The 26,682-nt window shown below is 42.0% G+C and overlaps 1 protein-coding gene across 1 annotated transcript in view; it reads right to left on the bottom strand.

The window, feature by feature from the left end:
• Nucleotides 1–26,682, bottom strand: part of MYO3A (myosin IIIA) — a 213,019-nt gene that overhangs the window by 150,916 nt on the left and 35,421 nt on the right. The window contains exons 5-8 of the mRNA XM_059660968.1: nt 25,911–25,987; nt 21,259–21,404; nt 18,683–18,748; nt 15,317–15,472 (exon numbers count right to left, since the gene is read on the bottom strand). Coding sequence (XP_059516951.1) covers nt 15,317–15,472; nt 18,683–18,748; nt 21,259–21,404; nt 25,911–25,987 — 445 coding nt within the window. The remainder of the gene's footprint in view (nt 1–15,316; nt 15,473–18,682; nt 18,749–21,258; nt 21,405–25,910; nt 25,988–26,682) is intronic.

The following is a 26,682-nucleotide window of genomic DNA, read 5'->3' as shown; positions in this document are numbered from 1 at the left end:
TGCACTCGGGGGGGAGGGGAAGGGGGGGTCCCTCAGCCCAGCCTGTGCCCTCTCGCAGTCTGGGACCTCTCGGGAGATAACGACCTGCTGGCTTAGGCCTGCTCCCGGGTGGCAGAGGGCAGGCCCAATCCCTAGGTGCAGCCCCTGGTCGGGCTCAGAGCAGGGCTGATTGGGGAGTTGGGGCGCCGTCCCCTGTCATGCACAGAGCAGGGCGGATTGGGAGGTTGCGATGCCACCCTCAGTCACGCTCAGGGTAGGGCCGATTGGGGGGTTGGGGCACTGCCCCCTGTCACACTCAAGGCAGGGTTGATGGGGAGGTTGTGGCGCCACCCCTGTCACGCACAGAGCAGGGCCCATCAGGGGGGTTGGGGCTCCGTACCCTGTCATGCACAGAGCAGGGCCCATCAGGGGGGTTGGGGCTCCGTACCCTGTCACGCACAGAGCAGGGCCCATCAGGGGGGCTGGGGCTCTGTACCCTGTCATGCACAGAGCAGGGCCAATCAGGGGGTTGGGGCGCTGCCCCCTGTCACGCACAGAGCAGGGCCCATCAGGGGGGTTGGGGCTCCGTACCCTGTCATGCACAGAGCAGGGCCCATCAGGGGGGTTGGGGCTCCGTACCCTGTCACGCACAGAGCAGGGCCCATCAGGGGGGCTGGGGCTCCGTACCCTGTCATGCACAGAGCAGGGCCAATCAGGGGGTTGGGGCGCTGCCCCCTGTCACGCACAGAGCAGGGCCCATCAGGGGGGTTGGGGCTCCGTACCCTGTCACGCACAGAGCAGGGCCCATCAGGGCGGTTGGGGCTCCGTACCCTGTCACGCACAGAGCAGGGCCCATCAGGGGGTTGGGGAGCTCCCCCCTGTCACGCACAGAGTAGGGCCCATCAGGGGGTTGAGGAGCTCCCCCCTGTCACTCACAGAGTAGGGCCGATAGGGGAGTTATGGCATCGTCCCCTGTCACACACAGAGCAGGGCAGATCAGGGGGTTGGGGCACCGCCCTCTATCACCCACAGAGCAGGGCCAATCAGGGGGTTGGGGTGCCACCACTGTCACACTCAGGGCAGGGCCGATAGGGAGGTTATGGCTCTACCCCATCACACACAGAGCAGGGCCCATGGGGGGGTTGGGGCACCGCCCTCTATCACCCACAGAGCAGGGCCAATCAGGGGGTTGGGGCGCCGCCACTCTCACACTCAGGGCAGGGCTGATGGGGAGGTTATGGCTCTACCACATCACACACAGAGCAGGGCCCGTGGGGGGGTTGGGGGGTTGGGGTGCCGCACCCTGTCACACACAGAGCAGGGCCGATCAGGGGGTTTGGGTGCTGCCCCCTTTCACGCTGATCCCGGTGCCAGGAGGCCTCTCGGCTCCGCTGATCCCGGTGCTGGGAGGCATATTACCCTTTTACTATATAGCATAGAGGCCTGGTGCATGGGTGGGGGCTGGCTGGTTTGCCCTGAAGGGTGTCCTGGATCAGGGTGGGGGTTCCCACTGGGGTGCCTGGCCTGCCTGGGTGAGGGGCTGAGGGCTGTTTTCAGGCTGGCAGGTGACGGAAGCTGCTCCCAACCGCTCCTTTTTTTCTTTCTTTTCTTTTTTTTTTTTTTTTTTATTCTGGGCCAGCTTTAGCTGTGGCTCCAGCTCTGCGGCCTCTGCTGCTGGGAAAGCGGAAACCCTCGGGCCCAGACTTGTTTGTGTTCTACAATCGAAACTCTGTATCAACTCCAGCTCTGAGATCCTGGCTCGCTGAAAGCAGGTTTCTGGAGTTTTTTTTAGCTTCTATATGTTACTATGTTTCGAACTGCCGGCTCAGAGGCCTGCAGCAGCAGGCCGGGAACGTTGGTTTCCTCTGTCACTGAAGCAAGCAAGCCTCATGTTCAGTTTAAGCTGCCTGGCTGCCGGCCGCCATCTTGGCTGTCAGTTAATTTGCATATCTCGCTGATTAGCCAATGGGAAAGGTAGCGGTCGTACGTCAATTACCATGTTTCTCTTTTATTAGTGTAGATATTTTTATAGTTATTCTATTTTACTATTAGTTATTGCTGTTCATCTCTTACTGTGACTAATTTATAAATGACACTTTATCATAGGTATGTATGTATGAGAAAAAGCATAGTACATATAGGGTTCAATACTAGCCAAGGTCTTGGGCATCCACTAGGGGGTCTTGGAATGTATCCCCTGCAGATAAAAGGAGACTACTGTATACAGTCTTGCAAAATGTAAACACTGAGGAAAATTGATTGGAGAGTATATGAGGTTTTCTGTATTATTGTTATACTATACTAATACATGTAAAATACATGCAAGAGCCAGCTTTGCCATCTAAGTTGCAGAACTACATGTTTGGTTATAAGGGGTGTGAGATAATGGCATGACCAAATCCCTTTAAACTGTAATTTCTAGTAGTAAAGCACCTCTAGAGCCTATGATTACCCCAGGGTATTAGTTGGATTATCTTGCTGAATGAATAACTAAATTTCAAGAAACACCCCAGAGATGAAATTGAGAGACTGGCCAGTCTTGGTTCTGCAATAGCACCCTGCACCTCAGTGGTGCTATCCTAAAAGAAGAACCAGGGTGCATATCATGTGACTTCACACAGATGGTTTTAGGAGCAAATGAGAAACTAATGTAAATTTTATCATCTTTTCCTCCCCTAAGTCCTCTGGCTTCTGCCACTAACTCAGCAGAAGAATTATAAAGAGGAACTGTTAAAATAGAAGTTTTCTCTACAAAAGACACACATTTAAACTTTTATCTAAAAACCAAAAATCCATGTTAATTGCTTCTCCAATTATTCTCAGTTAAGTAATAGTCAAACATGCTCTTAACTGTACCTATTGAATATAAAAAGCCAGATGAGGGTTTTCTATTCCTGATCGTAATCCAAACTTTTCAATTCAAGATAATGAATATTTATTGAGCATTTCCTACAGGCAAGGTACTGGACTCAGTATATGGAATTTGCAAAGATGACCAAGATTCACAAAATATAGATGCATGTAACTATCCAGAAAGTGATGGTATATCTAACTCTGTACTAAGTTCTGAGCTTTCTGCTTTTTCGGGCATTTCATTTATCCTCAGAACTGTATGGGATAAGTTTCCCTAGCGTTTCCATTTCTTCTTCTTTTATATATATATATATATATTACAGAGAGGACGGGAGAGGGATAGAGAGTTAGAAACATCGATGAGAGAGAAACATCGATCAGCTGCCTCCTGCACACCTCCCACTGGGGATGTGCCCGCAACCAAGGTACATGCCCTTGACCGGAATCAAATCTGGGACCTTTCAGTCCACAGGCCGACGCTCTATCCACTGAGCCAAACAGGTTACGGTGCATTTCCATTTCATAAACAAGATTTAACCAGGTCTCAGAGACGTTTAGTCACTTGCCCCAAACCACAAAACTAGTGTATGGCAGGACTAGTACACAGGTCTGTCTGACTTTGAAGGATGAACACAGTGCTGTAAGACCCTAGAGGGAAAATATGCAACTGTAAACTTGGGTTTGGGAGAAAGGCTTCTCAAGGGTGCTGACATTTGGAGATATGTTTCTGAAGTTTATGTTCAAGAAGATAAAGAAGAGGGGAGATTACAATGGCAGAATATTGTGTGAGCCAAAATAAAGAGGAATGACAAGGCATGGTAGGTTCAGCAACCAGCAAGTCGCCTGCTGGCTGGAGCGTGGGTACCAGGGGATCCATGGACAAGTTGCTCATCACAGGCTCACTTATTGTCCTCAGGGACACATATTGGCAGTCACTGAAGACTTACCAATTTAGACCCAAATGAAATTAAGAATGGGAGACTACATACCATAGAGTACACAAGTAGCATGCTAAATAGAGTCTCGGAGAGCGATGTAACTTCAAGGAGTAATTAGCAGAGAAAACAGAACTAACACTTTTCTGATTAATTACATTTTATTGGTCCCTGCTGATAATTTGGTTCCTAATAACAAATGAAAATCCTTAAACTCAAAGTAGAGACGAGGGATCTTAACAAAAGAAATGAAAAGATCAGCCCTAACTGGTTTTGGCTCAGTGGATAGAGCATTGGCCTGTGGACTGAAGGGTCCCAGGTTCAATTCTGGTCAAGGGCATGTACCTTGGTTGCGAGCACATCCCCAGTAGGAGGTGTGCAGGAGGCAGCTGATCGATGTTTCTCTCTCATCGATGTTTCTAACTCTGTATCCCTCTCCCTTCCTCTCTGTAAAAAATCAATAAAAAATATATATTAAAAAAGAAAAGAAAAGATCACGGTGTTGATGATCATCAACTCAAAGTAAGTAGTCATTAAAATCTAGTTCCTAGAGGATTATTTCCCAAATATTTCAAGGATGCTGGAAAATAGATTGCCATTTTATCCTCTTCATTAAAAAAAAAATCTTTGGGGAAACATAAACAAAGATTTATTTAACCCTTGAATATACTAATTGCTAATGCAAATCCCAATTACAAAGAAATTGGTTAAAATTTAAGTTTAAATGCCCTTTATGGGTAAATCATTCAAAGCAGCCCCAAAAAGTCCAACAAAAACTTTATATCATCAGTTTTGTGAACACAAACTTCCATGACTAGTGAGGACACAGAAACCAGAAAAAGTGCTGGTCTGAAAATTAGGGTGTTTGAGTTATGGCCCAGGGCTGACCATTAACTGATTTTAAAATTATGGATTTAGGTTTCTGATTTCTAAAATAAGGAACCAGAAGAAAAGTTCCCTTCCAGAAATGACAGTCTATAATTTTATGATTATTCTTTGGAGAAAAAAGGAAGACGGCATGATGCAGACAAGAAATGGACTAGGTACTAGGACCAATGAGTTCTGGCCCCTACATTTTACACAGCATGACCTGGCCCTGCACAAGTCTTGGTTCCCCTTGGTCTGTTTCCTCTAGTCATGTGAGTCAACATCCATGGCAAATTATCTGAATGTAATGGTTCTTTACTCTGCTTTTAGTGTTTTAAGTATCAATGTAACTTACTCCCAGGAGTAAGGAATCATTTACAACTTATTAGCACATTTGAGCAACTGCCTCTTCCTGTTTATTTGATCCCTTTACTCATTGTACTGAGGAGCACAGATGCTCATTAATGGTCTTCCCCAGAGAGTGCTTATTCAATCGCTTATTCCTTATAAAACTGCTCCAAAACAGGAGACTATATTTAAAAGTGATTTAGCTCTTATTCGGGAGCCTTTCCAGAAGGGGAAGGAGAGAAGAAAGGCATAGGCAATATTTCAGGTGGGCAAAAATAAGTCATCCTTTCTTAATGTTCTAGTCCTTGATGGGCCCCTACTATAATCATCTAGCTATATCTGTCTCTTTTTGAGTTCTCTGTCCAAGATAGACACTGCCACTAACTCGTGCCTTGATGATATCTCTCTCCTAGATTTTAGATGAACAATTACTTTACTCCCTTGTTTTGGTCAAGATAAGATTGTAATTTTCCAAAATAAAATTTACTTAGAATATAAGTACACACATACACACACACACCAAACAATAAAAACATCCCACAAAAACATCTACACTAATAAAAGACAAAGATGCTAACTGACCATACCTTCGATACGTCCATCAGCCAATCAGAAGAGTATGCAAATTAACCCAACAAAGATGGCCATTAAATTTGCATACTGCAGGTGGGGCGGGGCAGCGCCATCTGCTGCCCGCCCCAACCCCGGGATCGGGCCTGCCATGTGCGCGACCCAGGGCGGCGCCCCAACCTCAGGATCAAGCCTGTCGTGTCCACGACCCAGGGCAGCAGGGCGGGGCAGAACCATCCACCGCCCGCCCTAACCCCGGGGATTGGGCCTGCTGTGTGAGCGACCTTGGGAGGCGGGGCAGGCATTGTGGGATCGGGCCTGCCATCTGCCACCTGGGGAGAGGGCCTAAGCCTGCAGGTGGTTATCTCCCAAGGGGTCCCAGACTGTGAGAAGACACAGGTCCGGCTGAGGGACACCATCCCCCCCACCGCCAGTGCACAAATTTTTGTGCACCAGGCTTCTAGTAGACATAAAAATATAGCAATAGATTTATCATCTCAAAATATTTAAAACTAACTGGCTTTATAAATAAACATGGGGACCAACTTCCCCCATCAACTTGAAAGTATTGTATTTAAAAATATACAATAGTTTAAAGTTAGGGAGAAATACTTGAAACAAGCAAACTGCATCCAAAATTATTGCTATAATGTGTCCTGGTGTATCCACAGCTTACCTTCTAGAAACCAGGAAAGGATGGTGCACAATAGGACACAGGTGTCTCGGGGGTCCTCTCTAATGTGGGCTGTCAAGAACATATGTCAAACCTCTCAGCCAGATTTTCAACGTTCTCTGTGGTCTGTTCCCTCCAATCCTATTTCTGAGTTTCCCCTTGCAACTTTGATTAAATGCTTGCCTGTCTGTGAGCATATCTCCTTGCTTTCATGACTACTCAAGCTTTTCTTTCCAGCAATAATGTTCATATAGTGATAACTGTCTCACGTGATTAAGTTGTGTTTATCCCTTGCTATGCTGATTCAAAGGCTGCTTTCCTGTACCTGCTAGCAGAAATCCTCTCTGCTTCTTCTGAAGTTTCACAGGACATTTTCATATTCTTTTTACGGAATTGAAATGTCTTACTTTGTGTAACAGTTATATACATGCTTGTCTTACACCTTTCACTAAAAAATAAATTCCCAGAGCAGACTCAATAGCTGCTTCAGCTGTCAGATCCCTGCAGCAACTCATTCAGAGCTCTACACAATGGCCTCAATAAATATTGAGACAACATGGATGTGTTGTCTCAACCATGATTTCTATGACAGCAAGGATTATACCACAATTGGTACTCGGTTGAGTAGGGGTAAAAAAAGTTAGTCTTGCTATGGACTAACAACAGGAAGTAGGAGAGAAGAACATGTCAAGATAATGCCTAGATTTCTGGCTGGCATTCTGGTTGGCATACTGGGATGAGTAGCGGTACCATTAATAAGACAGGAAACAAAGAATTAATTTTGGGTGGGAAAGCATCAGTTCAATTTAGTAAATGTTGAGTTTGAAGAATCTTTGAAATATTTGAAACTGAGGTGGAGACAGGAATCAAAAGGCTGTTTATAGTAAAAGCAGCCAGGATAGCATTTTAGAAATCCCATGTATTAAGGGAAAGGAGGAGCAAATGCTTTAAAGGGTGAATAATTCTCACTAGGACATGGTCACAGCCATTAGAGAAAAATTATCTTGCTCATAAAATAGAAAGTAAAATGGAACTATGCATTGTATTGTACTGAAAGAACCTTATTATTGATTTTTCTGCTTTCTCCCTTCATTTTTTAAATAAAACTCCCATTCAAGCGAATTTCCATTACATAAAGTCTTACACCTAACTAAAGAATTGACAGTTCTTTTAGCACTGAATGGTTAGACAGCTTTCTAATTTGTCTTTCATTTGTTAATCCTTTGAGAAATGTGCCTTATATCCTGGTTTAAAAACCACAGGATCCTTATATCCTCACAGTTGCCTTATATCCTGGTTTGAAAACCACATATGCCAAGGCCAAGGGGTGGGAGTGGAGGTGGGGAGTAGGGGTGGGGGTGATTGCACAGCACCACAAATGCAGCTAGTATTTTTGGCCTAAGAGATAACTATGTTTGGGTTACTAAATTTTTACATAGATTCCTTCTGCTACTATAAAATTATATTCAAAATGTAATTTATCTATTTCAAAGTTAATCAACACTAGCATATTGAGCATGTCAAATAAAATATTAAAGTTATTTTGCTTTGTACATAAAACAGAAGAAATTCAAAGGATAACATATCTCTATATATAAAACCCTAATATGCAAATAGACTGAACAGCGGAACAACCGAACAACCAGTCTCTATGACGTGCGCTGACCACCAGTGGGTGTGCACGGAACATGGCAGGCGTTGGCCGTGGCAGGATGGAGGAGCAGATGAGCGGGGCGGGGGGGGGGGGGTGATGGGATGCATGCCAGACCAAGGCAGGGCACCGGTTGCTGTCATTGGGTGAGCCTCTGGTGGTTACTGAAAATTTGAAAATTCTTTGCTCACACATGCCGCGATCCCACCTGGCGCTCGCACCTGCTGCTGCTCGCACCTGCTGCCAGCGCCAGCCCCAATCGCTCCACACAGTCAGCGGGTGCGAGTGGGGCTGGCACCAGCAGGGCATGGAAGCGGCAGCGGCTGGCAGGCAGGGAACTGAGGCTGTGGTGGGAGGGGCAGGGCGGGGCGCAGAGGATGGGCCGAGACCCACCGCTGTGCCCAATGCATTCTCACAGCCGACAGTTCCTTTCAAGGTGCATGACTTCATGCACTGGACCCCAAATTAATACTATAACTAACACAGAAAGAAATTTCAATTTGGAATTTGTCATCATCAGGTAGATACTGGGCTAGGTTTTCCTTTATTTATGGGGAATGCAAATCACAGCTTAAATAATATTTTTAGGTAAATGTTCAAGGTATATAAAAAAGAATTTTAGGAAACTGTTTGCATATTCCACATAATGGATATTCAGTTTCAGCAGCTCAGAATCCTTTTCTTCTGCAGGGGCCAGGGGTCTGAGGGCCTGGGGGAGGGCGTGGTTCCCAGACGGTTGAGAGGAAGGACTCCGCCTCCCACATAGGAACCAGAAGTGAGGGAGGACCAAGAGTGCCTGTACGTTTCCCCCACGGCACGGGCCTGTGACCTAAGCATGGGGAACGGATGGTCCTGTATGGACCTGAGTGTCAAGGGAGTGAACCAGAGCTCAAGGTCAGCTTACTGACAGTTTGAGGTGGATGTGGTATTCACGAAACCAGTGTGGCTGTAAGAAATGTGGGGTGGAGGGTGAGTTTCACTGCCAGTTCTTGAGGAAGGGTATTTGAAGACCCTGCTTCCTTTGCTGCATGCCCAGGCAGGCCTGCCTATCTGTCTCAGACAGTCATTATTTTTCACTAAATTGCTTTTCTTCTTAAGTTGACTTATATTGTTGTTTTTAATCAAGAATGCTTTCATTACAAATGACATTTATCCATTCCCATTAAATCTTTGATTATTTTAAAATACTGAACAGAGGAATTAAGCTTTCCTTTTAAAATATTCCATAATTTGAATTTCTCACTGATTTAGTCTGTACTTTAACATTGTCACCCATAACTCCCATGAGGAGTATGTCTTGGAAGCAGTTGCTGCATGCACATACATCTCCATTTCACAAATTAGCTAAGGAAGTTAGAAGTGACTTATTATACTCAGACCTTCATTTAAAATAGAAAGTTCTTGTATCCATTCAACAGTGCCTTCTAACACCACTCTCTCCCCATCATCTGGAAATTTAAAGTACTCAGTTTACATAAAATATATAGTAGAATGGTCTTCTTTAAAAATGAATGTGATTTCTTATTTTTTTTAAGTATCCTTTCAAGCACATATATCAATCCAATTTCAAAAGTTAGTAACAGGTACAATAAAATATCAGCTTTGAGTCAGCTGTGTTGATTGAGCACAGTCAGATTTTAGATCAATTTATCAATTTGAGAACTGTGACAATCAAATGATTTTGTGTGATCTTGAAGAGGACTATTTTTGCCTAGGTGTTGCCTGTGGTATACTAGAGCCTCATTTCTTTTCCTGAGTATCAACACTAATAAAAGAGAAAAATGGTAATTGGCGTACGAGCTACCCTTTTCATTGGCTAATCAGGGCTATATGCAAATTAACTGCCAACTAAGATTGGCAGTTAACTGCCAACAAGATGGCGGTTAATTTGCATATGTAGGCACAATGCAGGGAGGCGAAAGGGAAAGCAGGAAGAAGCCCCCTGCCACTGACAGTGATCGGAAACCCAGCGGGGAGCTAAGAGCTGGGGGGCAGGGCAAAGGCGGCCCTGGGGCCACCTTTGCCCTGCCCCCCAGCCATGATCAGAGAATCAGGCGCCTTTGCCGCCCTGGCCAGTGGTAGCAGGAAGTAGGGGTGGAGCCAGCGATGGGAGCTGGGCATGGTGGAAGCTGGCAGTCCCGGGAGCTAGGGGTCCCTTGCCTGGGCCTAAAGCAGAGCCCACGATTGTGGGGCCACTGCAGCTGCGGGTCCCCGCTGCCCGAGCTGGACGCCTCAGCCAGAGGCGTTAGGCCTGGGCAGGGGCAGAGCCTGCAACCGCGGGGAGCTGGGGGTCCCCTGCCCAGGCCTGACACCTCTGCCGGAGGCCTCAGGCCTGGTCAAGGGGCCGATCCAGTGATTGGTGATCGGAGGGTGATGAGTGTCAACTCCTCTTGCCGAGGCATCAGGCCTGGGCGGGGGGCTGAGCCGGGGATTGGGGGGATATGATGGTCCCCTTGCCCAGGCCTGAAGCCTGGGTCAGAGGCGTCAGGCTTGGGCGGGGGGTGGAGCAAGCGATCAGAGGGAGATGGGGGTCCCCTGCCCAGGCATGATTCCTGGGCCAGAGGCCTCAGGCCTGGGCGAGGGCCAGAGCCAGTGATCGGGGGCAGATGGGGGTCCCCTGTCCAAGCCTGACACCTCTGGCGGAGGCGTCAGGCCCGGGCAAGGGGCCGATCAGGTGATCAGAGGGTGATGGGGGTCTACACCTCTGGCTGAGGCATCAGGCCTGGGCAAGGGGCAGAGCCAGCAATCGGAGGGGTCTGGGGGTCCCCTGCCCAGGCCTGGGCTGGGGGCAGAACCAGTGATGGGGGGAAATGAGGGTCCCCTGCCCAGGCCTGACACCTCTGTCAGAGGCGTCAGGCCTGGGCAAGGGGCCGATCCTGCGATTGGAGGGTGATGGGGGTCAACGCCTGAGGGCTCCCAGTATGTGAGAGGAGGCAGGCTGGGCTGAGGGACACTTCCCCCCCCACACACACCCAGTGCACGAATTTTGTGCACCAGGCCCCTAGTCCTATATAATAAAGAGCTAATATGCAAACACTAATATGCAAAGCCCTCATGCCATCCCACCATAACGACTCAGACACTCAACACTAGGGAGAGAGGAACGGGGACCACCCAGGCTGTGGCCTGGGAGAGGGACAAGCCACCCGCCCCACAGTCCTGGCACCAGTGACTGCGCCTGCAGCCCCGGAGAGGGACAAGCTGCCTGTCCTGTGGTCGCAGGCGCCAGGGGCTGTGTGTGCACCTGCGGCCCAGGAGAGATACAAGCTGCCTGCCCTGCAGACCTGGGTGCCAATGCTGCGCCTGCACCTGCAGCCTGGAAGAGGGACAAGCTGCCCACCCACAGTCCCCTGCGGCTGCGGCTGACCCGGGCGAAGTCGGCCCGGGTCCTGGGTGCCTGTGACCAGCCAGAGGGAGGAAAGCCCAGGTCCCAGGTGCCTGCGACTGGCCAGAGAAGGGAATCCTGGGTCCTGGGTGCAGGACAAGGCAGAGGTGGTTAGGGGCAATCAGGCTAGCAGGGGAGCAGTTAGGGGCAATCAGGCAGGCAGGCAGAGGTGGTTAGGGGCAATCAGGCAGGCGAGCAGTTAGGAGCCAGCGGTCCCGGATTGCGAACGGCAGTCGGATATCCTCCAAGGGGTCCCAGACTGGAGAGGGTGCAGGCCAGGCGAGGGACGCCCTCCCCTCCGTGCATGAATTTCATGTACTGGGCCTCGAGTCTCTTATATAAAAGGCCCATGGTTGTGACGCTGTAATGCCATCAGGACCAAATGAGCAGTGGCTCTTGTGGTGGGCGGGGTGGGGCGCGAGCTACTAGCAGAGGAGAGCTACAAGCAGCGATGTACGGGCGGCCAGCTGAGGCAAGGGGAAGCAAGTGTGCGCGCTGGGCCTCCAGTGTTCCATAATTTGGAACTAGTATAAAAAGGCTGAGAGCAGTAAAATCTTCCCTCCTCCTATGACTTGGGACTAAGATCTGTAATCAAAAAGCACTGTAGCCGAAACCGGTTTGGCTCAGTGGATAGAGCGTCGGCTTGCGGACTGAAAGGTCCCAGGTTCGATTCCGGTCAAGGGCATGTACCTGGGTTACGGGCACATCCCCAGTAGGAGATGTGCAGGAGGCAGCTGATCGATGTTCCTCTCTCATCGATGTTTCTAACTCTCTATCTCTCTCCCTTCCTCTCTGTAAAAAATCAGAGAATATATTTATATTTAAAAAAATATATTTAAAAAAATATATATTTAAAAAAAAGCACTGTGGGTTAATAATTCAAGATCCACTCCCACCTCCTTCAAACATATACTTGTGGAAAATAAAAGTGAACCTAAGAGATCATATATACGGAGGGCAGAAACTATAGGCTGACTTGAAGCTCAGAACTAGAAATGGGCAGAAGAGGCCTGGAAGGTAAAAGAACTATGTCTCATAATGAAGGTCTTGACCTAGACTCCATGGACAGCGTGTGTGTGTGTGTGTGTGTGTGTGTGTGTGTGTGTGTACGTGCGCACACACACGCGGGGTGGGGGAGATTGGGGGGGGTCTGGGGTGGTGAGGGGATGTAAGGGTTTCCCTTGCCTAGAAGAGAAGATTGAAAAAATTCTGCACTTCTCCCTTTCATGCAGCCAGGTACTCAAGATCGCAGAATGGAGCAGAGATACTGTATCTACTTCATACTGGCTTGGTCACTAGATCTGCAGTATCCTCAAGTCATGCTAGGCAGCAAGGCTTTGGGCTAGGGCTCCTGAAGCCACATTACAGCAAAGAAAAAAAACCTTCAAAACAGGAGAAAAGAATGCCAAAAAAAAGAAAAGAAAACACAAAAAACCCCATCCAAGATGAGAGAGTAAGCTAAAATTCTAAACCACAGAAGGAAACCAAATATTAAGGATACAAATAAACTCACTAACTAGGACAATTCACCATTATTGAAATGCAAATCAAAAATTGACTGCTAAATAGTGTAAGATAAAAGAGCAAAAAGAAGGAATTAAATTCACACATACACCAACAAATTTGCCATATACGAATAGTCATTTATAAGAAGTCATATATGAATAAAGAATAAATGGTGAAAAGATAAAACAGTGAGAAAGTCTAGAAACGAAAAATACAGATGTTAATAAAAATATTAGCATGAAAAATCCCTATAAAGAATAAATTTATACTAGACCTAGTCTAAGAGAGAATTAGTGAATTGGGAAAGAATTCTGAAGAAATCATCCAGAATGCAGCAGAGATTAATAAATGGATGACAGCATGAAAAAGAAATTATAAAATATGTAAGGTAAAGTAGGACATTTCAATATTTATCTCTTATAAGTAAAAAAAGAAAAAGAAAAAAAGAATCAATATTTAAAGAAATGACTGAAAATTTCCCATAATTATGTAAGACATGAGTTCTCATATTGAAAGCATATTCTGAGCTCTTAGTTGGATAAACAAGAATAAATTTTGTGACTCAGAAACAGAAGTATTGAGTCTAACACAGTGCCCAAAATATAGCAGTTTTCAAAATTGTTTATCACTAAAATTCAGAGCACCAGGATTACGATCCAAAGATAAAATCTCCCTCCAGAACAGATGGAAGTTAAGATAATGTTTGCTCCAGGGATAAGCTTGGACTGGTTTGCTTTAAAAGATTATTTTCTCATGCTCAGGGTTCCTCAACTGTGAGGCAAACCCACTGTATATACAGTACCTACTTAGGCTTACACCCCTATGACCTGTCAGGCGAGGACAACAAACATGAACATAAAACCCATGCTGCTGACTTAACTGTGAGGAACAATGTCCTCTGTCTCTGATCCAGGAGTCTCATCTTCTAGCCTTCACAAAACTGGCAAGTCAACTTACTAGCTTTCAAGTAGGGTAAAACCTCAGGTCCCCTCAGAGTTCTTGACATTCACCACCCTGTACAATGCTGGTATATACTTTAGTTCCTGTTTGACTGCTTGTTGTTTGTCTGTTTGTTTTGAGAAGGATGGGACTGTGGCAGACTATAAAACTGTGTTCACACAAGGATAAAAATATGAGCCTGTCTGAGCCAAAGACCACCTCTTTGCTCTAAACCCCATGCCTGCTTCCTTCTTTTTGGCACTCTATTCCACTCACAACTTTAATTCTTCCTCATTACAGGTGTATTAGTTCTGTCTCTCCAGTAAAGTTGTAAGCTCACATAGGCAAGGAGAATATCTCCCCAGATCTTCCACAATTGTTAGGCCATTTACTTTGATGCGAATAAAGCTTGGGCTTTGGGATCAGGATTTGAAGTCCTGCTAAGTCATTCATTACTTCTACAGCCTCGTACAAGTTAATGAGTCTCTTCAAACCTCAGTTCTCCTCAGCTGTGAAAATGAAGTATCAAACACATTGCTCTCAGGGTTGTTGTAAAAGCCCATGGGGCAATATAAATAAAGTCCTCATCCAATGTCCTGCATACAGTGGGCATTAAGAAAATAGGAATTAAATATGTAAAACTGCAAAAAGAATTTAAATAGAATTGTCTCTTAAGTCATGTCCAACTCCCTAAATAGTGATAGGTTCCTGAGATGAAACTAATAGGATTCTCAAGAAAGAATTTAAATGACAAATGACTACTCTTTGACTTAACAGCACCATCTATAGTAATTTATCTTAAGGAAATAATAAAAGATTGAAGTACAGCTTTTTTTCATTATGGTGTTACTAGAATAAAAACAACTAATAACAACTTAAATGTCTAATAATAGAGGATTATTTATATCAGTTGTGCAAGAGAATGTTGTGCAGGCATTAAAATTTTTTGGTAGAAAGATATTTAATGACATAGATATTCACTATTCAATGAAAAAAGGCAGTCTCCAAAACACAAAAATATTACTTAACTTTTTAAAAATATATTTCTGTTCATAAGATACTATAAGGTTATAGATTGATTTTTTTCTACATTTCTTCATATCTTCTAAATTTCCTAATAAACACATATACTATCTATAATATATAAAAAACATGGCAATATTATAAATACATAGATTTTTAAAAATCCAAATAAGAAGTATAAATAAATATATTAATTATTTTTGAATATAATTTAACCAAGGAAAATGATACCAACAAATAATAGTATCAAAAAAATCAAATTTTATGTTCCTTCTTAAATCTCAATTCTAAGATATCTTACTTTACAGAAGAGCAGAAAATATATATGAAAATTTATACTAATAGTAGTCACCTATTGAAGTTTACATTCTTTGTTTTGAGGAAGTTTTTGTAAAAACGCTGCCAGTAATTTTACCAATTTCGGATGCAACTCAACTTCTGACAATCACTTTTCATGTAAGTGCCCCTGATCTCCAAACCACAACCATGGAATTTAAGTTCTTTTCTCACCTTAACTATTTCCTTATAAAATTGTTCAGTCTTTAGATGATCCTTGGGCTTTTAGAGTTAAGATGTTACTTGATTACCTGGCCTTTTCTGTGCCTCCCATGCATTGATAAATGTCAATGAATTCCATGAGTTGTTTTTGCAACATCACGTCTTTTCCCTCAATTTGAGTAATGAATTTATGCTGCAGAAGATCTGACACTGTTGGACGCTTTTCATAATCTTTAGTCAAGCACCTGCACTGGCAAAAAAGAACATGCAATTATTAGATAAGTTATATAAAGTATGACTCATATTCCTAAAACTACTCTAACATAAGAGAATAATGTTCCTCATAATCGCTCAGCCCAGGTCTCAAAAACATCTCAAAAAATGTTAAAAAGAAATGGGACAAAATGAATATTTGTGAAAGTGCACACATCTGTGATTATGCTACTAAATGCTACTTCCCTAGTCTCCCTGAAAGCATTATTGCATAGTGAGAATTAAACTCAGTCTCCACCGTGAAGTCTCCTTTACATGTTACTAGCTAAAAATAACAAGTCATTACAGTTTTAATACTGATCTGAAATTAAAATAAACTTTTCAGTTTCCCTCACTAATGCTTCTAAAGGCTTCTCATTGATCTAATTCTTTCTTTTTTTAAATATATTTTTATTGATTTCAGAGAGGAAGGGAGAGGGAGAGAGAGAGATAGAAACATCAATGATGAGAGAATCATTGATTGGCTGCCTCCTGCACGCCCCCCACTGGGGGATCATGCCCGCAACCTGGGCATATGCCCTGACCAGGAATCGAACTGGTGACCTCCTGGTTCCTAGGTCGACGCTCTACCGCTGAGCCACACCCAGCCGGGCTGATCTAATTCTTTCTATGTGATAAAACTGCTAACCCATTTGATAAGGCTAATGTATTGAGGATGTTTAAATTCCACGTCAGTAGATGTTTTCTGAGGTCATAGAGTAGATGTCCATGTAGGTCACACTTCTTCTTGAGAGGTTCGCCCAGAGCAGAGTCATAAGAAAGGAGGTGGGGAGTGAGGGCACCTACACATCACAGGAGGAACATTGGAACAAACTTAGGATGTTCAATCAGCTGAGATGCTGTCTTCAAATATTTGGAAGAGAGATTAGACAGTTCTCAGTGATTACAGGGGATAAAAAAAGCCATAGATGGGTTGGTAGAATTAAGAGAGAAACAGATTTCTGGTTAATATAAGGAAGAACTTTCTTTGGCTTAACACTTCTTGTCCCTCCAACCCCACCTCAAGGCATGTCAGTCTGTTCCATGCCTCCCTGCTTCATGTCTTATTTTGTTGGTCAATTCATTTTGTTCATTAGATTCCACAATTAAGTGAGATCATGTGATATTTGTCTTTCACATGATCTCACTAAGTTTGGCTCATTTCACTTCACAGAATATTTTCCAGGCCCATCCATGCTGTCCCAAAGGGTAAGAGATCCCTCTTATATACTTACATGCATAGCCCATGGACAAGGGCGATACAGTAGTGAAGATCTGGGGAGGGGTAGATAGCGGCTGAGAGGAGGGGGAAAGAGGAGGAAATGGGGGATAGCTATAATACTATCAACAATAAAAATATATTTAAAAATGAAAAAATATATATAATGAAGAACTTTCAACAGTGAGGTTTCCCAAAGATAGACTGGGCAGCCTTGGGAAGTATGATTATTTTTATTAGGGGTGTCTACTGATTGGGTGACTGCTCAGTGGACATGTTTTAAAAGAATTTACTCTACCAATATAAGAATGGGCTACATAAATTTACAATATCCTTTCAACCCTGAGATTCTGAGCATCTATGATTATAAGAACACTGGTCAGAGTTGGGCTGTCATCTGGGGATATAGAAAAGGGAAAAAAGAAGGAACTTATGCCTTGATTTCAGCAGTGCTGTTTCTAATCTGTATTGTTGATCTTCCTGAAATGGTAATTTGGCAATTTATTTTACTGGGCTTAACCAAAAATATATCTCCCAGGTATGCTAAATAAAATATGCTAAGGAATAAGAATGATATCTAACAATACAAACAAGAGCTTTCAGTTTTCATTTATTTTAACAGACTGTTGATTTCTGACATCTGCAGCACTTGTATTGCACTTAGTCACATATAAATTATTTTATTCAAGTAAAACTTCATAAAATATCTGACATGTACCAAGCACTTTGCTAAGACACTGGAGTGACAGTAGCAGGTAAGGCACATTCAGTGCCCGGGAGTCACTTTCTGTCTAGGTAGGGAGAAAGACCTCTAAGAAGGTAGCTGAATGAAAGTGGCGATGTTACAAGAGGAAGACAAACACACTACAATGAGAGCACACAGAACACAACATTAACTGCCTGGAGGAAATCAGTAAATGTTTCTCAGGGGTGAACTTGTGTGAAATATGTCATCACCAGGTTCTACTCAGGATCTGCGTGGAAGGATCTGCAAACATGGGGCATAATTATGAATCGTGGGGAGCCCTTCAGAGTTACCAATGATTCTCCTGAGATTTATGAAATTCTATTGCAGTTTATTAAATATTCTCTAGTGCATAATACATACTCAGTAATGACTGGTTAAGTGAAAACTAAGAAAAAAAAAACCTATTATCAATCCTTTTTAGGTTTCCACAACCCTTAAATCTATGCACCTGACTTTGTAATAATAAGCAGATATTCTTGGTAGGAAAACCAGTGATAGCAGTTATGGATGGTATGATTGGTTCCTCTACTTTCTTTGCCCTTTCTACATTTTTTTGGAGTGGAGTCTGACACCAAATCTTAATGACCCTTCTCTTCCATTTACAACCTGGGGTCATCTCTTACCCTTATTTTCTAAAGTGAAGTCAGAATAAAAATTGTGAAAACAGAGTCTGTGGGACAGATACTTAGAAATGTCTGAACTCATGGCATCTGGTCAACTGTCTGAAGGCACTGCACTTGAGCTAAATATCCATCAAATTTAAAATGTTCACTGAATTTCAAATGTATAAGCATTTTATCTATATGATTATGAGATTCACCAACTACAATAAATATTGCCTGATCATGATGAGAATTAACGATAAAGATAAATGAAGGGTTAAATAACAGACTAAATAGATGGTGGGTGAGCAGGTGGGAGAAGCTGAAGGTGTAGCTGCTAAAGGCAGGTGGACAGGAGAATATGTTATTGGATGATGCAAAGTCCACAGAACTTATTGCCAATAAGTGAATCAACAGGGCCCTGAGGTCATTGTTTAGGCAACAATGAATTCACTGAACATTCACAAGACACAACAAATGCTTGTTTTGAAGAAGATAGTGGAAACCTCTGGGGCTATTTAATAAATAAAATGTAAGGAGGAAGCATGAAGGAATTGTTCTAAAAAACACATTGCTAAGTTAGCAAGGTGGTGTTTCTTTGATTTTTTTTAAAAAAGACTATCTTGTTACTCACTTGCTAATGAAATCATTGAATTCTGCTGACCACATCTCAGGCTGCCTTAGTTTGGGGGGTGGATTCCTAGAAAAATAATAATCAAGGTTGAATTAGACACACCTGTCAGTCAGTGCAAAATTAGGGGCAGAACCGGACTAATCCAGTACTGCCCTCACAGGTCCTGCTGGGTAAAATCAAGTATTATACACATCATTTTCCAATTCAAAGGCAGATAAGTGAGTTATTAATCATTCTTTATAAAAAATGACAAGTTTCTTGTTTCTCTGAAAGCATTTAATAGATGACCCAATTTTTCTAACTGATAATTTTTTTCTTTTAAAGAATCTTCTTGCTTTTAGCTGAGAGCCGTGGGGGAAAGCATCAATACTGAGCAGAACAGAAACAAGAAATACTAGGAAAAATTTTTTGCTTTGAGTCTTGCAGAAGTCCCTGCAGGACATCCAGAGTACACAGAGGTGACCTGAGAGGAGTTGCTAAGGAGACGGAGGAAACTTCAGCAGAAAGAGGCACAGGACAACGTCCTCACGAGTTCTGTTGTTACTGAATACGTGGCCTGAGATAGTGCCACAGAAGTAAGGAACTGAAAAATATGATTAGCTATAAAGCTCTGAATGCCATTTGAAAGATTTTGTTATTAATTCCTTTCAATTTTTAAGCTGAACCAATCTTTTCTTCTTCGACATGTTCATGAATACAACAGAACTTCACTTGAAAATGAGGCTGAGCTAACTCTGTAATCAAGCAACACTGATCAACCATGACGGTACCACTTTATGTTCATTCTAACAGCTCTTTGTTTTCAGTAGTGGGATGGAAACATTTTGTCTTCAGTCCTGCATTACTCCTTGAATAGCTTATAATGAAATGAATGTACAGTCTGATTAAAGAAAAGTACAGCTAATCATCTACTCTGGCTCACCCCTAAAGCTCATTTTACAATCCTTTGGACTATTTGGAGATTGCTGATTTCACGTTAAAAGAAGTAATTCTTTCCTCCAACAATCTTGCTTTGTTTCTTGTCCTCCTGAAAAGTTCCTTTGTAAGCGATCTATTGGCTTGCTCAGGATAAAAGTTTTGGTGATTTTAGAGCACTAAGAACTGGGTACCTTTTCAGATCCCATTGTTATAATTGTTTCTAGAGTCACTAGGCGTTCTTAGAGTTCCATTTAGAGATATACTGGTGGAGACAGTAGTAAGAAATAACTAAGATGAGGTAGTTTCCTTAAGTGCCTTGCTCATGGTGACATGTATCAATGGTGTCATCACTCCTCCATGCAGCAGCGCCACCAAAAGTAGTAACACTGGGCTAGCTATGGTCACTGAAACCATCATTAACATGGTTCAGAAAATACAGTGCTTCATGTTACATAGTAGGAGTTAGGAAATAATAATTTTTTTTCCATTTTCCTCATAGTTAGACATGGTGTAGAGCAGGTTTTCTGTTCTTTTCTGTAATCTTGTTTCTCCACTTACCAAATAAGCAATATATTTTACAAACAATCAGGCCTAAAAATATATTGACATTGTTATGTGTTATCATTCAGAACCTATAGATAGGACAGGAAATTCAAAAGTAACATCACAAAGTCAAATGTTTGGTGTTATTATAATTTAATTACATGCCAAATATTCCAAAGGATCCGTTTGGAAATGAATATAAAATATTGGCATGAATTCTTAGGACTGGAAAACAACCCCCAAGACTTCGTACATATGATTATATGTTCTATAGGTGTTGGGACCAGAGAATTTAACAGAAAATGTGCTAACAAACTATAACATACCACCTACCACTCAGCCCTGGACTCCTGTCATTCCATTAGAATTAAGGTACCAGGCAAAATCCTTAAGAAAGTCTTCAGAGGATATTACATCTATACTAAATATAGGCAGTCTTTTCATATCAGGTTTCTGAACTATCTAGGAACTAACCAAATATATAAAATATAGTTTAATTAGTAATAGAAAAAGCAGGGGAAAGTTTGTCAATATACACACTGAAGGGGAGGGGTCTACATAGATACAGGAATGTGCTTTCCTGGCTCCAAAGAAAAGAATTCTTCTAGGTCTACTGTTTAATGTTAATATATTCAGAACATTAACATATTTTAAATAACTATTATTTTATCAATAATTTTTATTTATAATTTCTTAATGTTATTTTAAAGTCCTAAACAAAGAGAAATCTTAGCAAGCAGTGAAATAACTAGATTGACAGAGTGCAGAGACTCAACTCACTGTTGCATTGACAGTGGACTAGGGTGCCTCACTGACTAACTTGGGAGTGGGTAAAGACTGAGAGGAACTGCTTTTTCTGATAGCAAATCCTTACAAGAAAAAAAAAAGGCATACCAAGTATCAAGAAAAAACTCTTCTACTTAAACTAGACCAAGAAAACGAAACTATTAAACAAACACAATATCTCGAAGAAGTAGAATGGTATTCCAGGCCACTTTGCCCCCAACTTGCTGAAACATATCTGAGTAATTCCATGATGAGCATGATGAGCACTCAGTAGCTGGAGGAAGAAAACCGGGCTGCAGACACTGGGCTGAGTGCCAGAATCCACTGACCTTGGTATTTTGAAGAGTGCTCGCATGGGATGCAGGTCGGCTAGTGGAGGGTCTCCATCCCCTAGCTCGATGGCCGTGATCCCCAGGGACCACGTGTCACACCTGGCGTCATAAGTGGTATCCAATTGCTGTTCACATGCAATCACCTAGTGGAAAATGAAAGAAAAAAAAGTGACCTTCGTGACTTTAACAAGCATGTAGCAAGACGCTTAGAATAATGTGTAAGTGTTCAAGCTGATGAAGTCTGATAGCTACAAGTAAAGCCAGTAACTTGGGAGAGTAAAAGCTTAAACTGTTATTAGCAGTAGTATTTTCATTCTGAGAACAGAGAATACCTTAGCAAACACAGGTTTGCAAACATAAGGGAAGAAGCCTATGAAAAGAAATATTTTTGAAAATGTCAGACAGAAAGGGCAAAGAAACAGTGTCCCAAATGGAAAGAGATGGGATCAAATGCACAGCTAAAGACTATGCAATCCCTGTCACGCAGTGAACATCTGATTAGTGAATGAAGTCATTTGTCATGGCAAGATGAAGAACATATCTTAGTGAATTAAAAGTAAGGTTGAGAGCGGTATAATGAAATGGCCTTGATCTCTCCTGGTCACTGGAAGGCAAGGGAGGAATGAGACAAGTTCGAAGGAATGCAATAAGGTTTACACCATTAACAAAAGGAAAATATACTGAGTAAAAATAAACATTGGTAAAGATTTATCAATATTTACCTGGGAGCATTCTAAACTATAAAACTACAGCCAGGTTTTTAAAATTTTCACTAATCAAAGGCTATAACAGAGAAATAAGAAAAAATGGTTTTTTTTTGCAATATTATGATAGTATTACAGAGAACAATTACTAAATAATTACCTCAGAATTTATTTCTAAATATGCAAATATAAACACAGATTGTAAATAATGACTCATAACATCAATGATCACAGAAAGAAAATTCAACTTTACATTTAAAATTCAACTTTACATTTAAAATTCAACTTTACATTTTAAAAAATTTTACATTTTGTGAATTCCAACTTTTACGACAAATAAAAATGATTTGGGAATGATGGCAGGTTAGAGTTTATCATTTAACTACAGTACTTTGAAATGATACATAAAGCAAAAGAAATCTAAGGCCCTGTCTGGAACAATATTTCATCTGTCTGACTCCATTTAACATCAAGCTTAACACATTAAAATATCCTGGTGTTGGCACAGAGTTTACTTGGTAGCATTTACACACATTCCATCCAGGAAGGGTTACTCCTTCATAAATATATCTTTACTCATACCTAATACTATCAGCAAGAACATAAAAGAGTTTAAATGTAAACATATGAGTGTGATTAAAAAATAAAAGGAAGGCAATGATAAACAAAACATCAAGGACAGAAGTTCCTCCAGGAAGGAGGCAAGAAGATAGGATAGAGTAAGAATATAGAAGCAAATGATTGCTATTGGGTTGAATAAATAGATAAGAAGGCCATAATCAATTCTATTCTTAGCACCTGTATGTGTGCATAAATTATATGTCTCTCTCTCTCTCTCTCTCTCTCTCTCTCTCTCTCTCTCTCTCTCTATCTCTATCTCTCTAGAGAGAGAATATATAGCTTCCCAACTTAGAGTCAGTATGATGATGGGGACAAAATCTTACACAGCACTTCCCAACTTGTCCTACCAATGTATCCTATATAATAAAACCCTAATATGCAAATCAACTGACCGGTGGAACGACCAGTCGCTATGACATGCACTGACCACCAGGGGGCAGATGCTCAATGTAGGACAGTGATGATGAACCTTTTGAGCTCGGCGTGTCAGCATTTTTAAAAACCCTAACTTAACTCTGGTGCCGTGTCACATATAGAAATGTTTTGATATTTGCAACCATAGTAAAACAAAGGCTTATATTTTTGATATTTATTTTATATATTTAAATGCCATTTAACAAAGAAAAATCAACCAAAAAAATGAGTTCGCGTGTCACCTCTGACATGTGTGTCATAGGTTCGCCATCACTGACGTAGGAGCTGCCTCCAGCCCACAGGCCCCTACAGGTGGCAGTGGCGGGGGACGGGGGTGGCGAGCGAGCGGCACCAGGCCAGCCTAGGTGGGTGTGAGCAGGGGCCCCAATCACCTCGCCGATCACCCCCCAGATTGGCCCTGATCACTGGCCAGGCCTAGGGACCCTACGCATGTACGAATTTCGTGCACCGGGCCTCTAGTTTTTAATATCACAGGAGAGTGAAATGCTAAAATCAGAAAGCATAGCCTGAAGTACCAGAAGAAAGCATGAGTCCCAAGTTTTGTATTAAAAATTGATGTGCAGCCCTAGCTGGTTTCTCAGTGGTTAGTGCACCGGCCCATTGATTGAAGGGTCCTAGGTTTGATTCCAGTCAAGGACATGTACCTCAGTTGCAGCTTGATCCCTGGCCCTGGTCGGAGCATGTGCAGAAGGCAACCAATCAATGTATCTCTCTCTGTCTCTCCTCCCTTCCACTCTCTCTCTCTAAAAGTCAATGGAAAAAATATCCTCAGGTGAGGATTAATAATAACAACAAAAAATTCATGTTCAATATAAAATGGTATATTACTCAGCCATAAGAAAGAATGAAATACTACCATTAGTGACAGCATGGATGGATCTAGAAGGTATTATGCTAAGTAAAATATGTCAGTCCAAGAAAGACAAATACCATATGATTTCACTTATATGTGGAATCTAAAGAACAATATAAACAAATAAAACAGAAAGACTCATAAATACAGAGAACAGACTGGATAAGCGTGTCTGACTGTCTCTTAATGCACATTAAGTAGTGTAAATTTTAGCCTGGCTTTGTAACTCAGGCTAGTCCTCTAGTCTTGAGCTTAGTCCTCTGAACCAGGAGGTCGTGGTTGAATTCTTGATCAGGGCACATACTGGGTTTCAGACTCGATCCCCAGTGGGGGGTGTGCAGGAGGCAGCCGATCAATGATTCTCTCTCATCATAGATGTTTCTATCTCTCTCCCTCTCCCTTCCTATCTGAAATCAATAAAAACATTGTTTAAAGTATAAATTTTAATTATTAACTCATAGTACTTTGGTAATTAAATTTTAGATAGGTCAAAATATTTCCTTTTACACATAGAGTGGTTTCAAGACCCATTAACCAAATTGTTTTTTACTGAGTGACAAACTTAAACATATAATAATGGCTTTGTTACTATAAATTAACATTTAAAAATATAAAGCTAGATCATCAGTTATTTAATATTAATTATATGATAATATAATGATTATATCTTATAGTATTTATTATATTAATAATATGTGAATAAAGTGCAATGCTTGGTATTATAGCTATATTTTATTAATTTCTCAGTTTTAAAATTGTTTCATAAGCTGCTAAAACTAGCAATATATCAGGACAAACTCTAAAAAAACTTTCATTTGAGATTTTCTTATTTATTTTGTTTTTGCTTATATGACTTTACTTTTTATTTTTATTCTAAGATGTACTCACTGCTACAAAGTTTTTTAATCCGCTGGAGTCTTTAAAAGTTTCTTAAGATGAAAAAATAAGTTTAAGATAATTTATCCTTTCCCCATATTTTACTATTACTTTTACAATTTAACTTTTTTGCAAGTAATAATTGAATTAGTATCCAAATAGAAAAAGCACAACAGGATTTAACCCTCAAACAAATTTAATTCTAAGATTTTGCTATATTAATGTAGTGTTTGAATTACTTCTCCTCCCTTCACTCCTTAGGAAATTGTAGATAAATAGCAGAGCTTTTCCCAAAGGGTGCAGGGAGAGTGTTGTTTTCTGATAAACATAATTAAAAAGCCCCGGCATTAACAGTGACTGTGGAGAGAATATGTGACTCTAGAATACTCTTCCTTAACTATTTCGGCCGTTTTCTACAACTTCCCAACACTAATAATGAAAAGCTTCTACCAAAGCTGAGCACAGTCCCCAAGCAGAGTGACTCCATATGGAAATCTGTGGTACAGATTAACAGACCTGAATCTGATTTCAATAAGGCTAGTGGTTTTCATTATATTTCTGTTATAATTTAAGAACAGAATCTAAGCATCATTTATATAGAAACATGCTAAGCAATGAAAAGTAAATTTAATGAAAAAGTAAGGCTCCAAGCAATTTCTCCTTCTCTCCTCTGATTCACTCATTCACTCAATGCTTCATCTGCTCATATATGCCTTCACAGCCCATTTACTGAGCACCTCCCATGTTCCTCCTCACACATGCAAAAACCTCACCTAAAAGCAACACAACTGACTTTTCCTTCTAGAGCAGCGGTTCTCATCCTGTGGGTCACTACCCCTTTGGGGGTCGAACGATCCTTTCACAAGGGTCGCCTAAGACCATCGGAAAACACATATATAATTACATATTGTTTTTGTGATTAATCACTATGCTTTAATTATGTTCAATTTGTAACAATGAAATTGGGGGTCACCACAACATGAGGAACTGTGTATTAAAGGGTCGCGGCATTAGGAACGTTGAGAACCACTGCTGTAGCGGCTCCCCACAATAAAGAATCTAGAGTTATTCCAAAACACACATGGAGAGAGAGTACTCATGAAAAGGCAAGTCAGAAAGGATCAAATACAACATCTGTCTCCCTCAAAACTCTATCTGACCTCAGGAGCCATCCAAAATGGTGTTCCTACGGACGTGTTCCGGCGGTGCCAGGTGCTGGTGAGCTGTGCAGACACACCTGGAAGGAAGAGACAAGACTTACTCCTTGTATTAATGCTTCATGTAAACAGATTCTAATTGCAGTAAATTTTCTTACAAAGTAATATTAAAATTCTGTCCCCTTAAGCTGCCACTGGACTTGAACTTTACATTAAAGTTTCCCAAGTCCGGATTTTTGCACAGCCAAAATACAGAATGGTCCCCTGTTTTTCACTTTTCACATCCAAACATATGCCTCCAAACAAATGCATCATTTCAAGTTTTAGGTCCTCCATGCTGACTTTTAATCTGCTTTTGATCATACCAACTTCTATTTCTATTTTGGCATGTAATTGTTATTTAAATGGTATGCTTCCTACCCTCTTCCTCCCTCTGTCCACTATCAATTTCTGGTGAATCTGAAAGTATTTTATGGTGGCATTCACCTAGGACAGTGGTTGGCAAACTGCGGCTCGCGAGCCACATGCGGCTCTTTGGCCCCTTGAGTGTGGCTCTTCCACAAAATAATGACTTCTGTGCATGGGCCACAAAGTTTCAATCGCACTGTACGTGCGCGCCCGCACGTGGTATTTTGTGGAAGAGCCACACTCAAGGGGCCAAAGAGCTGCATGTGGCTCACGAGCCGCAGTTTGCCGACCACTGACTAGGGGGTGACTGGAAGTTTCAAATTAACAGCATCTATTTAAACCAGCACCATTAGTAGAATCTGTTCTT

Source organism: Myotis daubentonii, chromosome 1, assembly GCF_963259705.1.
Source record: "Myotis daubentonii chromosome 1, mMyoDau2.1, whole genome shotgun sequence".
Classification (NCBI taxonomy): domain Eukaryota; kingdom Metazoa; phylum Chordata; class Mammalia; order Chiroptera; family Vespertilionidae; genus Myotis; species Myotis daubentonii.
Note: the sequence above shows the minus strand (reverse complement) of the source record. Positions and strands in the feature narration are given on the sequence as shown.